The 14588-nt window shown below is 47.7% G+C and overlaps 1 protein-coding gene across 1 annotated transcript in view; it reads right to left on the minus strand.

Moving 5' to 3' along the window:
* Nucleotides 1-9143, minus strand: part of SHKBP1 (SH3KBP1 binding protein 1) — a 50019-nt gene extending 40876 nt beyond the window's left edge. The window contains exons 1-2 of the mRNA XM_040323153.1: nt 9005-9143; nt 2495-2548 (exon numbers count right to left, since the gene is read on the minus strand). Of these exons, the coding sequence (XP_040179087.1) occupies nt 2495-2548; nt 9005-9063 (113 nt within the window). The 5' untranslated portion in view covers nt 9064-9143. The remainder of the gene's footprint in view (nt 1-2494; nt 2549-9004) is intronic.
* Nucleotides 9144-14588: the final 5445 nt, after the last annotated feature.

A 14588-nucleotide genomic window follows, 5' to 3' on the forward strand; every position in this document is an offset into this window, starting at 1 on the left:
TTTGAAAAAAAAATCAATATTTTTTACTTTTTGCTATAATAAATATCCCCAAAAACATATATATAAAAAAAAAATTTCCCTCAGTTTAGGGCGATACGTATTCTTCTACCTATTTTTGGTAAAAAAAAATAAAAAAATAAAAAATCGCAATAAGCGTTTATCGATTGGTTTGCGCAAAAAAATTATAGCGTTTACAAAATAGGGGATAGTTTAATTGCATTTTTATTAATTTTTTTTTTTTTTACTACGATTGGCGGTGATCAGCGATTTTTTTCGTGACTGCGACACTATGGCGGACACTTCGGACAATTTTGACACATTTTTGGGACCATTGTCATTTTCACAGCAAAAAATGCATTGTTTATTGTGAAAATAACAGTTGCCGTTTGGGAGTTAACCACAGGTGGCGCTGTAGGAGTTAGTGTACACCTAGTGTGTGTTTACAACTTTAGGGGGGTGTGGCTGTAGGAATGACGTCATCGATCGAGTCTCCCCTATATAAGGGATGACTCGATCGATACGCCGCCACAGTGAAGCACGGGGAAGCCGTGTTTACATACGGCTCTCCCCGTTCTTCAGCTCCGGGGAGCGATCGCGACGGAGCGGCTATAAACGAATAGCCGCGCCGTCGTCCCGGATCGCTCCCCGAGGGAACCCGACCGCCGCATGTAGCGGGGGGGGTCCCGATCGGACCCCCGACCCGCGGAAAGGCAAGGACGTACCTGTACGCCCATTTGCCTGTACGTGCCATTCTGTGGACGTACATATACATGCGGCGGTCGGCAAGTGGTTAAAGTCATCACCTAAGTTTTGAACTTTTACCCAATACTATACAGACATTCAGTTGTCCATTGGTGCATCATCTTTTGGTTCATTTAGAGACAGTGATTTGTTTATTTTTATTGGCGCAACATTATACAATTTATTGTGGGGTTTTTTTCACCACATTTTCCAGCACCGTGTTCATTCACCATCATCTGCATCAGATCATTTGATTAGCGCTACACCTTTTGGTTTCACTTGTTTTGCTATTTGTCTATTTGTTGTGTTAGCTCCTTACCCCAAGGGCAGCGCGGAATTATTCCCCATATTAATATATGTGTAAATGGCTGCCTAAACTGATGGCGATATACAAGTACCTGAAATAAATAAAAAGTTTTACATAAAGAAATAAAAAGCTGATCCTTGTAAGTCTCTAACTGCTACATCTGCAAAAGAGCTTTTTCTTTTGAAAAACAAGGAGGTTCACTGGTCAAATCAACAGATGAAAACAAACGAAAGAAAGCCTAAAAAGGAAACGATTGCAGCCATCACATCCAAGGCCGCGTACACACGATCGAACATGTCCGCTGAAACTGGTCCGCGGACATGTCCGACCGTGTGTACGGCCTAGTGGACAGGTTTCCAGTGGACAAAAGTTTCTTAGCAAGCCAAGAAACTTGTCCGCTGGAAACATGTCTGTCGGACATGTCCGATGGTTGGTACACCTAATCGGACATGTCCGCTGGTTATGACGTGTAACCAGCGTCCCGAAATCCCGCGCATGCGTCAAATTGATTCGACGCATGCGTGGAAGCATTGCACTTCCGTGTTTGAGAACGTCGGTGTCTTCTACGTCACCGCGTTCTCTGTCCGCTGGGATTTTGGTCTGATGGTGTGTACACACACACACACACACACACACACACACACACACATCAGACCAAAAGCTCCCAGGAGACATGTCAGATGAAAAAGGTCCGCGGACCGTTTTCATCAGACATGTCTCCTCGTGTGTACGGGGCCAAAGAATTGGTAAGCTGCAGTATAATAAATGTCTGCTTGTGGGTTGAATACCACTTTAATACCTGAGGAAGAGAACTTCCGAAGGTCTCAAAATCCTGCATCTTCAAAGTGGTAGTAAAGCCCACCTGGTTGACCTGTACCTACAGATAAGCCTATGATAAGGCTTACCTAGAGGTACAGTAAATATCTCCTAAACGGTGCATGTTTAGAAGAGATTTACAAAAGTAGCAGCTGGTGACATCACTGGCGCATGCGCATTGCACTCTCAATGGACGGCGTGCCATTCATTGAGGGACCCGTGCCTCGACTCCTGCGTGCATGCGCGGGAGTGTCGTCATTGTAGCTCAGATATTAAAGCAGTCGAAGCCCGCAAACCTGGAAGGAAGACCGGGTGAAGATGGAAGCCCTGTCAGCGTCGACAGCTTTGTTCGAAGGCAAGTCTTTCATAATGTACTACTATGCGATGCATACTAGCACATTGTGCTGTTATCCTGCAGGGGACTTTGCTGGGTGAAAAATTATTGGCCAAACAGTATCAGCGTAGTCACTGTACCAGTATTTAGACAGCTGTGGTTACAGTTACAGCATGGCAATGGAGACTCCTCTATCTATGCTTTTTAGCGTGGATGCGGAAATCAACTGATTTTTTTTTTGTTCAGCAGTGAATGGTCACTTTAAATTAGTGCAGCTTATAGAATAGAATACTCACCTGGAAAAGAAGGTGTCAGAAGCCCAGGTAAGTGTCTGTCTTGAAGTGCTAAACCTGTTGGGGGAAAAAAAAAAAAATTGAAATTTTTATCTTGTTCAAGACAGACATCAGTAGCATGCCACAGATCAATATAATTTCTGATGGTATTGTGCTACGCCCAGCCCCATTCACGTACGACTTACGTAAACAACGTAAAATACAACGCTGTTCCTGCGCCCATACCTTAACATGACTTACGCCTGCTTTATGAGGGGTAAACTTACGCTGGACGTACGCCTTACGCAAACAGCGTAGCTTACTGCGACGGGCCAAAGTACGTTCGTGAATCGGCGTATCTAGCTCATTTACATATTCGACGCGTAAATCAACGGAAGTGCCCCTAGCGGCCAGCGTAAATATGCACCCAAGATACAACGGCGTAGGAGACTTACGTCGGTCGTATCTTGCTTTCCTGAATAAGCGTATAGATACGACGGCACACATTTGGACTTACGACGGCGTATCTGGAGATACGCCGTCGTAAGTCCTTTCTGAATCTGGGCCAATGAGTCTGTGTTAGGCCGCGTACACACGGTCGTTCCAAACCGATGAGAATGGTCTGACGGACCGTTTTTCATCGGTTCACCACTGAAGTGGCCTGACGGCCTGATATGCGTTCACACCATCGTTCCAAAAACCGATTGGGTCAGAACGCGGTGACGTCAAACACACGACATGCTGAATAAAACGAAGTTCAATTCTTCCAAGCATGTGTCGACTTGATTCTGAGCATGCGCGGGTTTTGAACCGATGCTTTTCTGTACTAACCATCGGTTTGGACTGATCGGGCAGCGGTCCATCGGTTCGGTTTTGAAGCCCGTTTTAAAATTTTGGACCGAAGGACAGCAGACCGATGGGCTATACACACAGTCGGTTTGGACCGATGAAACTGAACCTCGGTCCATTCTCATCGGTTTTGTCCGACCGTGTGTACGGGGCCTAAGGCAGCAGTGTGATGCAGAGTGTAGGCAACCTTGGCCCTCCAGATGTGGTGAAACTACAAGTCCCATGAGCATTGCAAGACCCAGACAATCACAGGCATGACTCCTAGAGGCAGAGGCATGATGGGATTTGTAGTTTCACCACAGCTGGAGGGATGAGGTTGCCTACCCCTGATGTAGGGGGTGGCAAGGAGCCAAAGCATTGTGTGTATAAGAAATTAAAAATTCATGTCAGTGGTCTGCAGGATTCAAAATTGTGGGCCAGATTCAGGTACATTGGGCGTATCTCTGCGGCGGCGTAACGTATCCGATTTACGTTACGCCGCCGCAAGTTTTTCAGGCAAGTGCTTTATTCACAAAGCACTTGCCTGTAAAGTTGCGGCGGCGTAGCGTAAATCACCCGGCGGAATTCAAATTCGGCGGGTAGGGGGGCGTGTATCATTTAAATGAAGCGCGTCCCCGCGCCGAACGCACTGCGCATGCGCCGTCCGTAAAATATCCCAGTGTGCATTGCTCCAAATGACGTCGCAAGGACGTCATTGGTTTCGACGTGAATGTAAATGACGTCCATCCCCATTCACGGACGGTATACGCAAACGACGTAACTTTTAAAAATGTTGACGCGGGAACGACGGCCATACTTAACATTAGCTGCGCCTCATATAGCAGGGGCAACTTTACGCCGGGAAAAGCCCAACGTAAACGTCGTAACTTTACTGCGTTGACCGCGCGTACGTTCGGGAATTCGTGTATCTAGCTAATTTGCATACTCAACGCGGAAAGCGACGGAAGCGCCACCTAGCGGGCAAAAAAAAAAATTTGCAGTTTAGATCCGACGGCGTAAGAGACTTACGCCTGTCGGATCTAATGGATATCTATGCCTAACTAATTCTAAGAATCAGTCGCATAGATACGACGGGCCAGATTGGGACTTACGATGGCGTACATGGCTCTGCGCCGTCGTAAGTCCTTTGAGAATCTGGCCTTGTGAGTTTACTGGTCCGGGAGGTCCGAAAGGCTGGCCACCAGCTTCATTCAGAGACTTTTCTAGCTCCTGTCCCCATCAATAGAAAAAAGAAGGAATGACAGTGGATGGCCACCACCGATCCCCATGCTCCAGAAATGGACAGGGAAGAGCACCTTCCATGCACATGTGTCTGTTCGCTGTCACTTCACCCTGACAGGGTCTTGCTAAACATTTCAACCAATTGTCACAGCCAAAGATTCGGCGGAATCCTCTGAAATATTAATGCTGCACTCCAATTCAGAAACGACTCTGCAAACAGCAGTGATCCTCCATCACCACCTCACAATCCCAAACAGAAGCAGCACAGTAAACACAAATCTACATGTAACTCAATTTTTTATTTTATTTTTAGGGCACCTCACTGCAAGAAGAATGTGTATGCTCAAAGGCAGGCTGGGAGGTCCAATATACAATTCATTGGAATTGTATGGGCAAAAATAAAAGAGTACTGGAAAAGGGGGCACCAGTGGTGTGGAACCCAGATAGGGCCTGTCTGATTGAAAACAAAAGACATTCCACAGTCTCTGATGACATGAAAGATCCATAGAATATGTTACCCCCAGCATTTCATTATCCTGATATATGCCTGCTGAACCATGTACTTGTATGAGAAAAAGTCTCCTGTTCTCTTTGTATTGTTTCCTTTGTGCTAAATCCCTGGTGTTCCTGCCAGTACCTCTGTTTTTCTATTAAAAACTGACCACACTAGGCAGGAAAGCACAGAGTGGTCAGTTATATAGCTATGCTGGGAGCTCAGCCTACTCTCCTCCAATGAGCAGACTTGTCCTGACATGCCCCACCCCCACACACACCATTCATTGGGAAGATCAGTGTGCTGCCGTTTCTCCTTCCCAACTATCTGAGCATCTTGTGCCGCTGAGAACACAGATTATGTGATTACTTATAAAAATAAGGAAAAAAAAAGTATTTATAATGTTTTTTATATCTGTATATTAGCATGAGAAACATAAGGTTGGTTACTTACAACACCAAAAAGGTGTGACCTGTGGTACTTGCTACTGGTCCATATGCCCATTGCACGCATTCCTGGAAGGGGTCCTGCGTGGCTTCAAAACTTTGCTAAAAAAAAAAAAAAACCTGCTAGTACCCAATTGAAGATGTGTGGTGTACTGACGAGTAAGGATGAGCTCCGGCGTGTTCGCATAGTACACGTGCAGAGCCCACCAGGAAGTGTGCACGGCGCTGCGCTAATCACAGTCAGGGAGACATTGTCCCTATGCTCGGCTGCAGGGATCGTGAAATGTCTCCCTGGCTGCGATTAGCGCAGTGCCGTGCACACTTCCTGGCGGGCTCTGCACGTGTACTATGCGAACACGCCGGAGCTCATCCTTACGGACGAGTATTTACATTGGGGTAGATTCAGATAGAATTTACGCCGGCGTATCCATAGATACGCCGCGTAAATTCAAATCTGCGCCGGCGTATCTACTTTCTGTATTTAGAAAGCTAGATACGCCGACATTAGCCTAAGATACGACTGGCATAAGTCTCTTACGCCGTCGTATCTTAGGGTTCATTCTCACGCTGGCCGCTAGGTGGCGCTCCCGTAGTTTTCAGCGTAGAGTATGCAAATTACCTAGTTACGCCGATTCACAAACGTACGTGCGCCCGGCGGTAGTTTTTTTTACGTTGTTCACGCAAGTAGTTTTCGTCGTAACGTTGCTCCTGCTATTAGGAGGGGCAACCAATGTTAAGTATGGACGCCGTTCCCGTGTCGAAATTTGAAAATTTTACGTCGTTTGCGTAACTCGTCCGTGAATGGGGCTGGACGCCATTTACGTTCACGTCGAAACCAATGACGTCCTTGCGACATCATTTAGCGCAATGCACGTCGGGAAATTTTAGGGACGGCGCATGCGCAGTACGTTCGGCGTAGGAACGCGCCTAATTTAAATGATCCACGCCCCCTACCCCGGATCATTTGAATTAGGCGGGCTTGCGCCGGGGGATTTACGCTACGCCGCCGCAACTTTACAGGCAAGTGCTTTGTGAATCATTTTTGCCCGATTCTACGTGAATCTGGGCCGTTGTGTAGTATATGCTCCAATATCCAGCTGGTGGCCACTACAGCACCCAGTACTTGGAGAGCTCATTCCAGGAACAAGTACTACAGACCACATCTCCACATGGTACTTGTAGTCACACCCATGGGTGCTGTAAGTAACTAGCTTTCTGCATTGTGTAAAAAGGCTGCTTGATCCTGTATGCACAGATCCTCCCCTTCTTCCATTGTCCCTATAACATGTTGGAATAAGATAGAGTTACTGGAGGCCCTCTGCACATGCTCAGTTTGGTGTGTATTGCTAGAGAGGGTTTTTTTTTTTTCTTGGGAGGGTGCATGTGATCAGCACAGGGCCAATCAGCAATGGCCCAGATTCAGGTAGAATTTGCCCCTTTTTTACGGAGGCACAGGGCAGCGTTTTTGCCCTGCGCCCCCGCAAATTTACTGCGCTGCGCGCGATTCACGAAGCAGTAGTTCAGTAAATTGCATGTGCGCTCTTTAAAATTGCCCTGCGTAAGGGCGTCTAATGTAAATGATCCCGTAGGGGGCGGGAATCATTTAAATTAGGCGCGCTCCCGCACCGAGCGTAGAGCGCATGCTCCGTCGGGAAACTTTCCCGACGTGCATTGCGGCAAATGACGTCGCAAGGACGTCATTTGCTTCCAAGTGAACGTGAATGGCGTCCAGCGCCATTCACGAATCACTTACGCAAACGACGTGAAATTCAAATTTCACGACGCGGGAATGGCGGGTATACTTTAGCTAAAAACGCCGTACGGAAACTCCGTAACTTGCGTACGCAAGGCTCGCGCAACATTGTGAATCGGTGTTAGTATGCAATTTGCATACTATATACTGAGCACAATGGGAGCGCCCCCTATCGGTCATCGCCAGAATGCAGCCTAAAATCTGCGTGGCATAAGAGCCTTATGCCACGCAGATTTTAGGCTGCAGTCGGCGTTACGATGTTCCTGAATCAGGAGCATTCGTAACGCCGGAGCAAGTCAGTAATTGCGCTGCGTAACTATGGTTACGCAGGCGCAATTGCTCTCTGAATCCGGGCCAATGTCCAGACAAAGGGTCAGGGGTCATGCAGCCTCATAGGACAGCCAGTGCAGTGTGTAAACTCCTCCTACAAGCTTTAACCAGACACCGATAGAAGTCACAAGACTACTCTAACTGCTGATAAGAAAAAGGTATTTATCTGTTTATATTTACTAAAATAATTGCATTTCCATGTTCTGTAGGGGCCATATATAGTGAATGCAAGCTCCTGGGTTTGGTAAAAAAACGTTATCTGTGTGCCTAGCCAGTGTTTATGTGTACTGTGGGAGGTGCTTTTACCAGGGGAAGTATGAGATTTTATTCCCTGCTCTGTGGGGAAAGAAAATACATTACTTCCCCACTAACAGTAGAGGGCTGTGCCTGGTTTACATAGACAGAGCTCTGTCCTGTCTAAATTACGGACGATCGGAGGGTGTCAGTGGTAATCTATTGGCCAGGGCCTGCTGATCAACATCTGTGTTTAATCACAGCTCGGCCGGTGATCTGCCGATATGGTTCCGGCTAACGAGAAAGTTCCTTTAAGGACTGCGCAGGCGCAAACTTGCCGACGGAAATCTCCGAACCTCGGCCGGCATCCAGGGCGACGTGGATTTCGAGGAAAGTGGCCAGTTGGCCTCACGTCCTCGCTTCGCTTGCTCGGCCTCCTGGCTCTTTTTTTAACATCCTCCAATCCACGGGGATGTTAAAGAATGAGCCTGGATGCCGGGCGAGGTTCGGAGATTTCCGTCGGCAAGTTTGCGCCTGCGCAGTCCTTGAAGGAACTTTCCCGTTAGGGGAACCTTAAGGACAAGTCACCAGCGGTGCACGCTCCCCCTCCCCCCTGGAAGTTGCAGATCATGTGCTAGGTACGTGATCTGGCGCAGCAGAGCCGCCCTGCTGCTGTATATCTGTGTTTTATACGGACAACAAGCGGTTATCACCACACCTACCATCTGTGTCCCACTGGGGAGATCTCCCTCCACTTCCTGTCCCACAGCCAAGACAGGAAGTGAGAGGAAATCCCTCCTAAGTGGGAGAATTCCTGGTTGTCACCAGAACTAGTGTCCCCATTGGAAGATTTCCTCTCTATCCCTGTTCTGGTGACAACCCAAAGTTTAGGATTATATTTTTCCCCACTTTCTATTCTAAATGTACAATGGATTACTTTTGTTGATGCCCCCCCCCCCCCCCAATCATCATCATTATTATACCGGCACGATGAAGTATTCTGTACATGCAGAAGAGGGGTGCAAACGTCACCCAGGTGAGAAAGACAGAAGTGCTGCAGCACAAAAACAAAGAGAAGGTAATTGGTTCCTATGGGCAACACAGACAGTTTATGTTTCAGACACACACTGCACACATAACACCCCCCCGACCCACAATGACCTCCATTACACAGAGAACCCTTCCTCTCATCTATCCCTAATACCTACCTCTTCCCCCCAACATTGAGATGGATCACATCCCCGGTCCGGCCTGCAGACCCCGCCATGCCGCTGCCCCTCACTTCACACAGCCACCATACTTCCGGCAACACCACACTACGAGACACCCGGCCTCCGCTCCACTCACTGGCTGCGGTGGCTGTCACTCAAAGTTTATCCACGCCCATCACTCGCCATTCTCTCATTGACTGACACAGCTGTCATTCAATACTTTTCCCCGCCCACCCCCTTTTTCTCGCTTGCCTCATTTGTTGCGCTGGCCGTCACTCTAGCTTTCCCTTGATCCCGCCCCTTCACTGGCAGCGACTAGGGTTATTCAGGGTTGTCCCAGCTTCCTTTACTTGCTATGTCATAAATTGTCACTCAATTTTTTTTTACCCCGCCCACACTTTCTCCGGCTCTCCTCGCTGGCTGCAAGAGCTGCCACTCAAGAGTTGCCTCGCCCACTTTACTGCTCCAGCTTCCCTCCGAGGAAACATGGGTGCCCTCTTGCATTGTTCCAGATAAACATTAAAGCTGGGCATGGTTTCCTTCTTTGTAGGCCTGTTATCCTGAATTTAACATGGGAAACCCTTTTTTAATATACTACATTCTCTTTCTTTTTGGGAGCCATGCAAGCCCTTAAACCCCTGCATAATGTTTGAACACAGGGGTGCTCAGCCTCAGCCAGCATTCTCCCCAATTGAAACCTCCTTATTCATTACTGTAATACAGTCAGTATATACAGTAATAAAAATACTCATCTTTTCCTTTCTTTTTTTCTATGTACTATATGCTGCTTCAAGGGTTAAAGTCCGCAGATTATTTTTATTTTTTAAGTCAGCAGCTACAAATACTGCAGCTGCTGACTTTAAAGGGTCACTAAAGGAAAACATTTTTTTTGCTGAAATGACTGTTTATTGGGTATAGAGACATAAAAGTTAACTGATTCCTTTTAAAAATGAATAAAAATTAAATTTAATCTATCATAAAATGTGCCTCTAGTTTCACTAAGCGGTGGTTCCCCTAAAAATAAAGTTTTGACATTGCATTTGCTATAATAATTACAGTTAGAATCGGCTGGTTTTATGTAAAAAATACCTCCGTACGTAGCGTTTGTATTATTCGTTCCCACCGCCACTTCCGGGTACGATGCTGGCGGTGGGCGTTCCTTATTGATGGACAGGCATCCGACCGACGCATCCATCGCGTCACGAGATGCCGAAAGAAGCCGAACGTCGGTGCGGCTCTATACGGCGCATGCGCAACGACGTTCGGCTTCTTTCGGCATCTCGTGACGCGATGGATGCGTCGGTCGGATGCCTGTCCATCAATAAGGAACGCCCACCGCCAGCATCGTACCCGGAAGTGGCGGTGGGAACGAATAATACAAACGCTACGTACGGAGGTATTTTTTACATAAAACCAGCCGATTCTAACTGTAATTATTATAGCAAATGCAATGTCAAAACTTTATTTTTAGGGGAACCACCCCTTTAAGGTACATACATGAAGTTCCGGGTGAGAGGTGAGTCGGGAAGACTCACAGAACAAAAACAAATAAATCCAGGGCAGTGTTTTGTTTTTAAAATGAATCCGATTGGTTCTGAGGAGTTTTAGACACACAGTAGACACACAGCTTAGACCACCGTGAAAATCTCCCAGTACCATGGTTATAAGGAAACAGGCAACCAGGAAGTGTGGAGATCACAGCAGAATTACAGCTACTTCAAAGCAAAAACGAACAATGAGGACATGAAACCAGGACTGCAGTAAGGTAAAGGAAAAAAATTCCTTTAGTGACCCTTTAACCACTTGACCACTGGGCACTTAAACCCCCTTCCTAACCAGATCAATTTTCAGCTTTCGGTGCTCTCACAATTTGAATGACAATTACTCAGTCATACAACATTGTGCCCATCTGAAAATTGATGTCCTTTTTTCCCACAAATAGAGCTTTCTTTTGGTGGTATTTGATCACCTCTGGGTTTTTTATTTTTTGCGCTATAAAAGAAAAAAACACTGAAAATTCTGTAAAAAAAATAAAATAAAAATCTCGTCTCTGTCATATTAGCAGGTATTGCAGGGTATTGCGGAGTATTGGGGGGTTATTGCAGAGTATGGGGGGGGGGTTATTGCAGAGTATGGGGGGGGGGGGGGGTTATTGCAGAGTATGGGGGGGGTTATTGCAGAGTATGGGGGGGGGTTATTGCAGAGTATGGGGGGGGTTATTGCAGAGTATGGGGGGGGTTATTTCAGAGTATGGGGGGGTTATTGCAGAGTATGGGGGGGGTTATTGCAGAGTATGGGGGGGGGGTTATTGCAGAGTATGGGGGCGGGTTATTGCAGAGTATGGGGGCGGGTTATTGCAGAGTATGGGGGGGGTTATTGCAGAGTATGGGGGGGGTTATTGCAGAGTATGGGGGGGGGTTATTGCAGAGTATGGGGGGGTTATTGCAGAGTATGGGGGGGGGTTATTGCAGAGTATGGGGGGGTTTTTGCAGAGTATGGGGGGGGGTTATTGCAGAGTATGGGGGGGGGGGTTATTGCAGAGTATGGGGGCGGGTTATTGCAGAGTATGGGGGGGTTATTGCAGAGTATGGGGGGGGGTTATTGCAGAGTATGGGGGGGGTTATTGCAGAGTATGGGGGGGGTTATTGCAGAGTATGGGGGGGGTTATTGCAGAGTATGGGGGGGGTTATTGCAGAGTATGGGGGGGTTATTGCAGAGTATGGGGGGGTTATTGCAGAGTATGGGGAGGGGTTATTGCAGAGTATGGATGTTATTGCAGAGTATGGGGAGGGGTTATTGCAGAGTATGGGGAGGGGTTATTGCAGAGTATGGATGTTATTGCAGAGTATGGGGGTTATTGCAGAGTATTGTGCAGGGAGGGATGGATGGATCTGTGACTGCATTTGTCACAGATCCAGCCACAGCAGCTGCTGCTGCTTCCGCTCTCCCCCCTCTCCTCTCACACTGTACCGATCGGTACAGAGAGGGGAGGGAGAAACCGGCGTCATCACATGACACCGGTTTGTTTACAAGTGATCGCTCCGTCATTTGACAGAGCGATCAAGTGGTAAACGGCCGCTATCAGCGGCAATTTACCGCGATCTGTGATGCGGATGATTCCGGGAGCGCGCCCCAGGACAACTCCACCGCGCTGTAGAAGTGTTTTGTCTATAGCTCGGTGGTAAAGAGGTTAAAATAAGGAATCTTACTGCTCCTATAGCGCCCCTGCCAATTGAAAACAATGGAGTTGCGCCTCCAACCCGCCCGCAAAACGCTGCAAAGTGGCGTTTTTGCAGGAGTTTTTAACCCTTTTTTGGTTAAAACCGCAACGCTAGCGGGCTAAAAATAGCGGTGCTTTATCGCCAGCGTACCCAGCGCCTCAGTGTGAAAGTAGCCTAATAGGCAGCGATAGGTCCTCTTTATGGAGGGATCTGGGGTCTATAAGACACCCATATCCCTCCTTTTCTCTTAAAGCGGAGGTTCACCCTAAAAAACCATACCATGCCATCCAGCATACTAGCGTCAGCTACAGTATGCCTTTTTTTTTTTGCGCTGTACTTTCAGTTAAGTCCTCTTTCACACGGTGCGGACCGTTTTTGTGTCCGCTCCGTGTGTGTCCGTCGGCTGAGCTGTCGGCGGACAGGGCGGTCCCCGCACACAGTGCAGAGGCCGCCCTGTCTCTCCTCCGCTCTCCCCTATGGGGAATCGAATGCAGACGGACCATCTGTCCGTCTGCATCCGATCCGTTCCGCCGGACAGAAGAAAAATAGGGTTTTCTTCCGTCCGCAAAAGCGGATCCTGACGGACGCGGATGGTTGCGGACGCTAGCGGATGCTCCATCCGCTAACGGACGCAATCCCATAGGGAACCATTACAAGTCCGTCAGCGGACTTGTAATAAGCGGACGAACGGAGCGGACGTGTGAAAGGACCCTTAATCCTTTAGTTTTGTTTCAGACTCCCGTGGGGAGTAGGCATTCCTATGAAGAGGGGAACATGATTGACGTCCGGCTATGGTGCGTCACGCGTTCCGAAAATAGCCGGAGTAGGACTCGGCTCTTCACGGCGCTATACGGCGCCTGCGCACAGACTAGGAGCTGACTGCGCAGGCGCCGTATATATCCGAGTCCTAGTTCGGCTATTTTCGGAACGCGTGACGCGCCATAGCCGGACGTCAATCATGTTTCCCTTTCATAGGAACGCCTATTTCCCCGCCGGAGTCTGAAACTAAACTGGACGATTAAACAGTAAGTACAGAGCAAAAAAAAAGGGATACTGTAGCTGACGCTAGTATGCAGGAATGGATGGTAGATAAAGAAATTATTTTTTTTTGGGTGAACCCCCGCTTTAAAAGCATTCAAAACGCCAAGTTTGCCTGCTTTTTGGCTTTTTAAATTTGGCGCCTTTAACCGGAATGACATGTCAATGACATCACTTCCGGCCGGGTTACTAGATCCGGTGTTCTGCCGACATGGTTCCTCCTATCGATATGGTTCCCCCTTGACTGCACAGGCGCAATCCGACGGAAATCACTGAACCCTGATCAGTCGAGGCGGGAACCTATCTGATGGAGGAACCAGCTTGACAAGACACCGGCACTAATACCACTTTAAGCTTGCCAGAGATTCCAAACACTCTGAGAATGCTATGCAGGAGTGATGTCATCATGGCCAGAGGGTGCAGGTTGGAAGGAAGACCTGGAAGGAAGGTGCTAATTAAACTCACTTGGTGCTTTATCTGCATTATACTGTATTAGCCTCAGAACTTGTGTAATTCATATGTGTTTGGGTTTAAACGGATGAGGTGGCAACCCTAATTTGAGCACATACAAAATAAATGAGCTCAAATTGCACTACAAAGAATCGCATGGGATTTGAACAGGAATGCGGTGTGACTCCTGAATGAATCGGATGCGGATTCCCTTCACTGCTTCTGTGTGAACCCAAGCTGAAGTCACTATAACAAGCCTGGGTTCACACAGGAGTGGTGGGGGAAGCTGCATGTGGTTCAGACAGGAGTCACACCACATTCCTGTTCAAATCGCAAGCGATTCTATGCAGTGCGATTTGAGCTCATTCATTTTGTATGGGCTCAAATTGCACCGCAAAAGGTATCGGTTTAGGTATCGGAGCATTTGCACGAGTGTAAATCCTCAATATCAGTGCAACCCTAGTTTTGGTAAAGAAAACTGTACAAGAAAATTGTATAATATACTAACCACAACATACTACAAAGCCATTCACAACTCTGCCCTAAGCTACATCACCAATCTTGTCTCCAAATATCACCCAAACTGTCCTCTCCGCTCTTCTTCTCAAGACCTCCTCCTCCCATGCTCTTCTCCAGGATTTCTCCAGAGCCTCTCCCATCCTCTGGAACTTACTACCTCAACCTGTCCGGCTATCCCCTACTCTTGCTACCTTCAGGCGATCCCTGAAAACTCATCTCTTCAGGGAAGCCTATCACGTCTCCAACTAATCTTTTACCACTTCCATCAGCTCATTCCCCACAGTTACAACCTTTTGTAGCACCCGCTCCACCCTATTCGATTGTAAGCTCTTCTGAGCAGGACCCTCTTAAAG

Source organism: Rana temporaria, chromosome 9 (genome assembly GCF_905171775.1).
Source record: "Rana temporaria chromosome 9, aRanTem1.1, whole genome shotgun sequence".
NCBI lineage: Eukaryota > Metazoa > Chordata > Amphibia > Anura > Ranidae > Rana > Rana temporaria.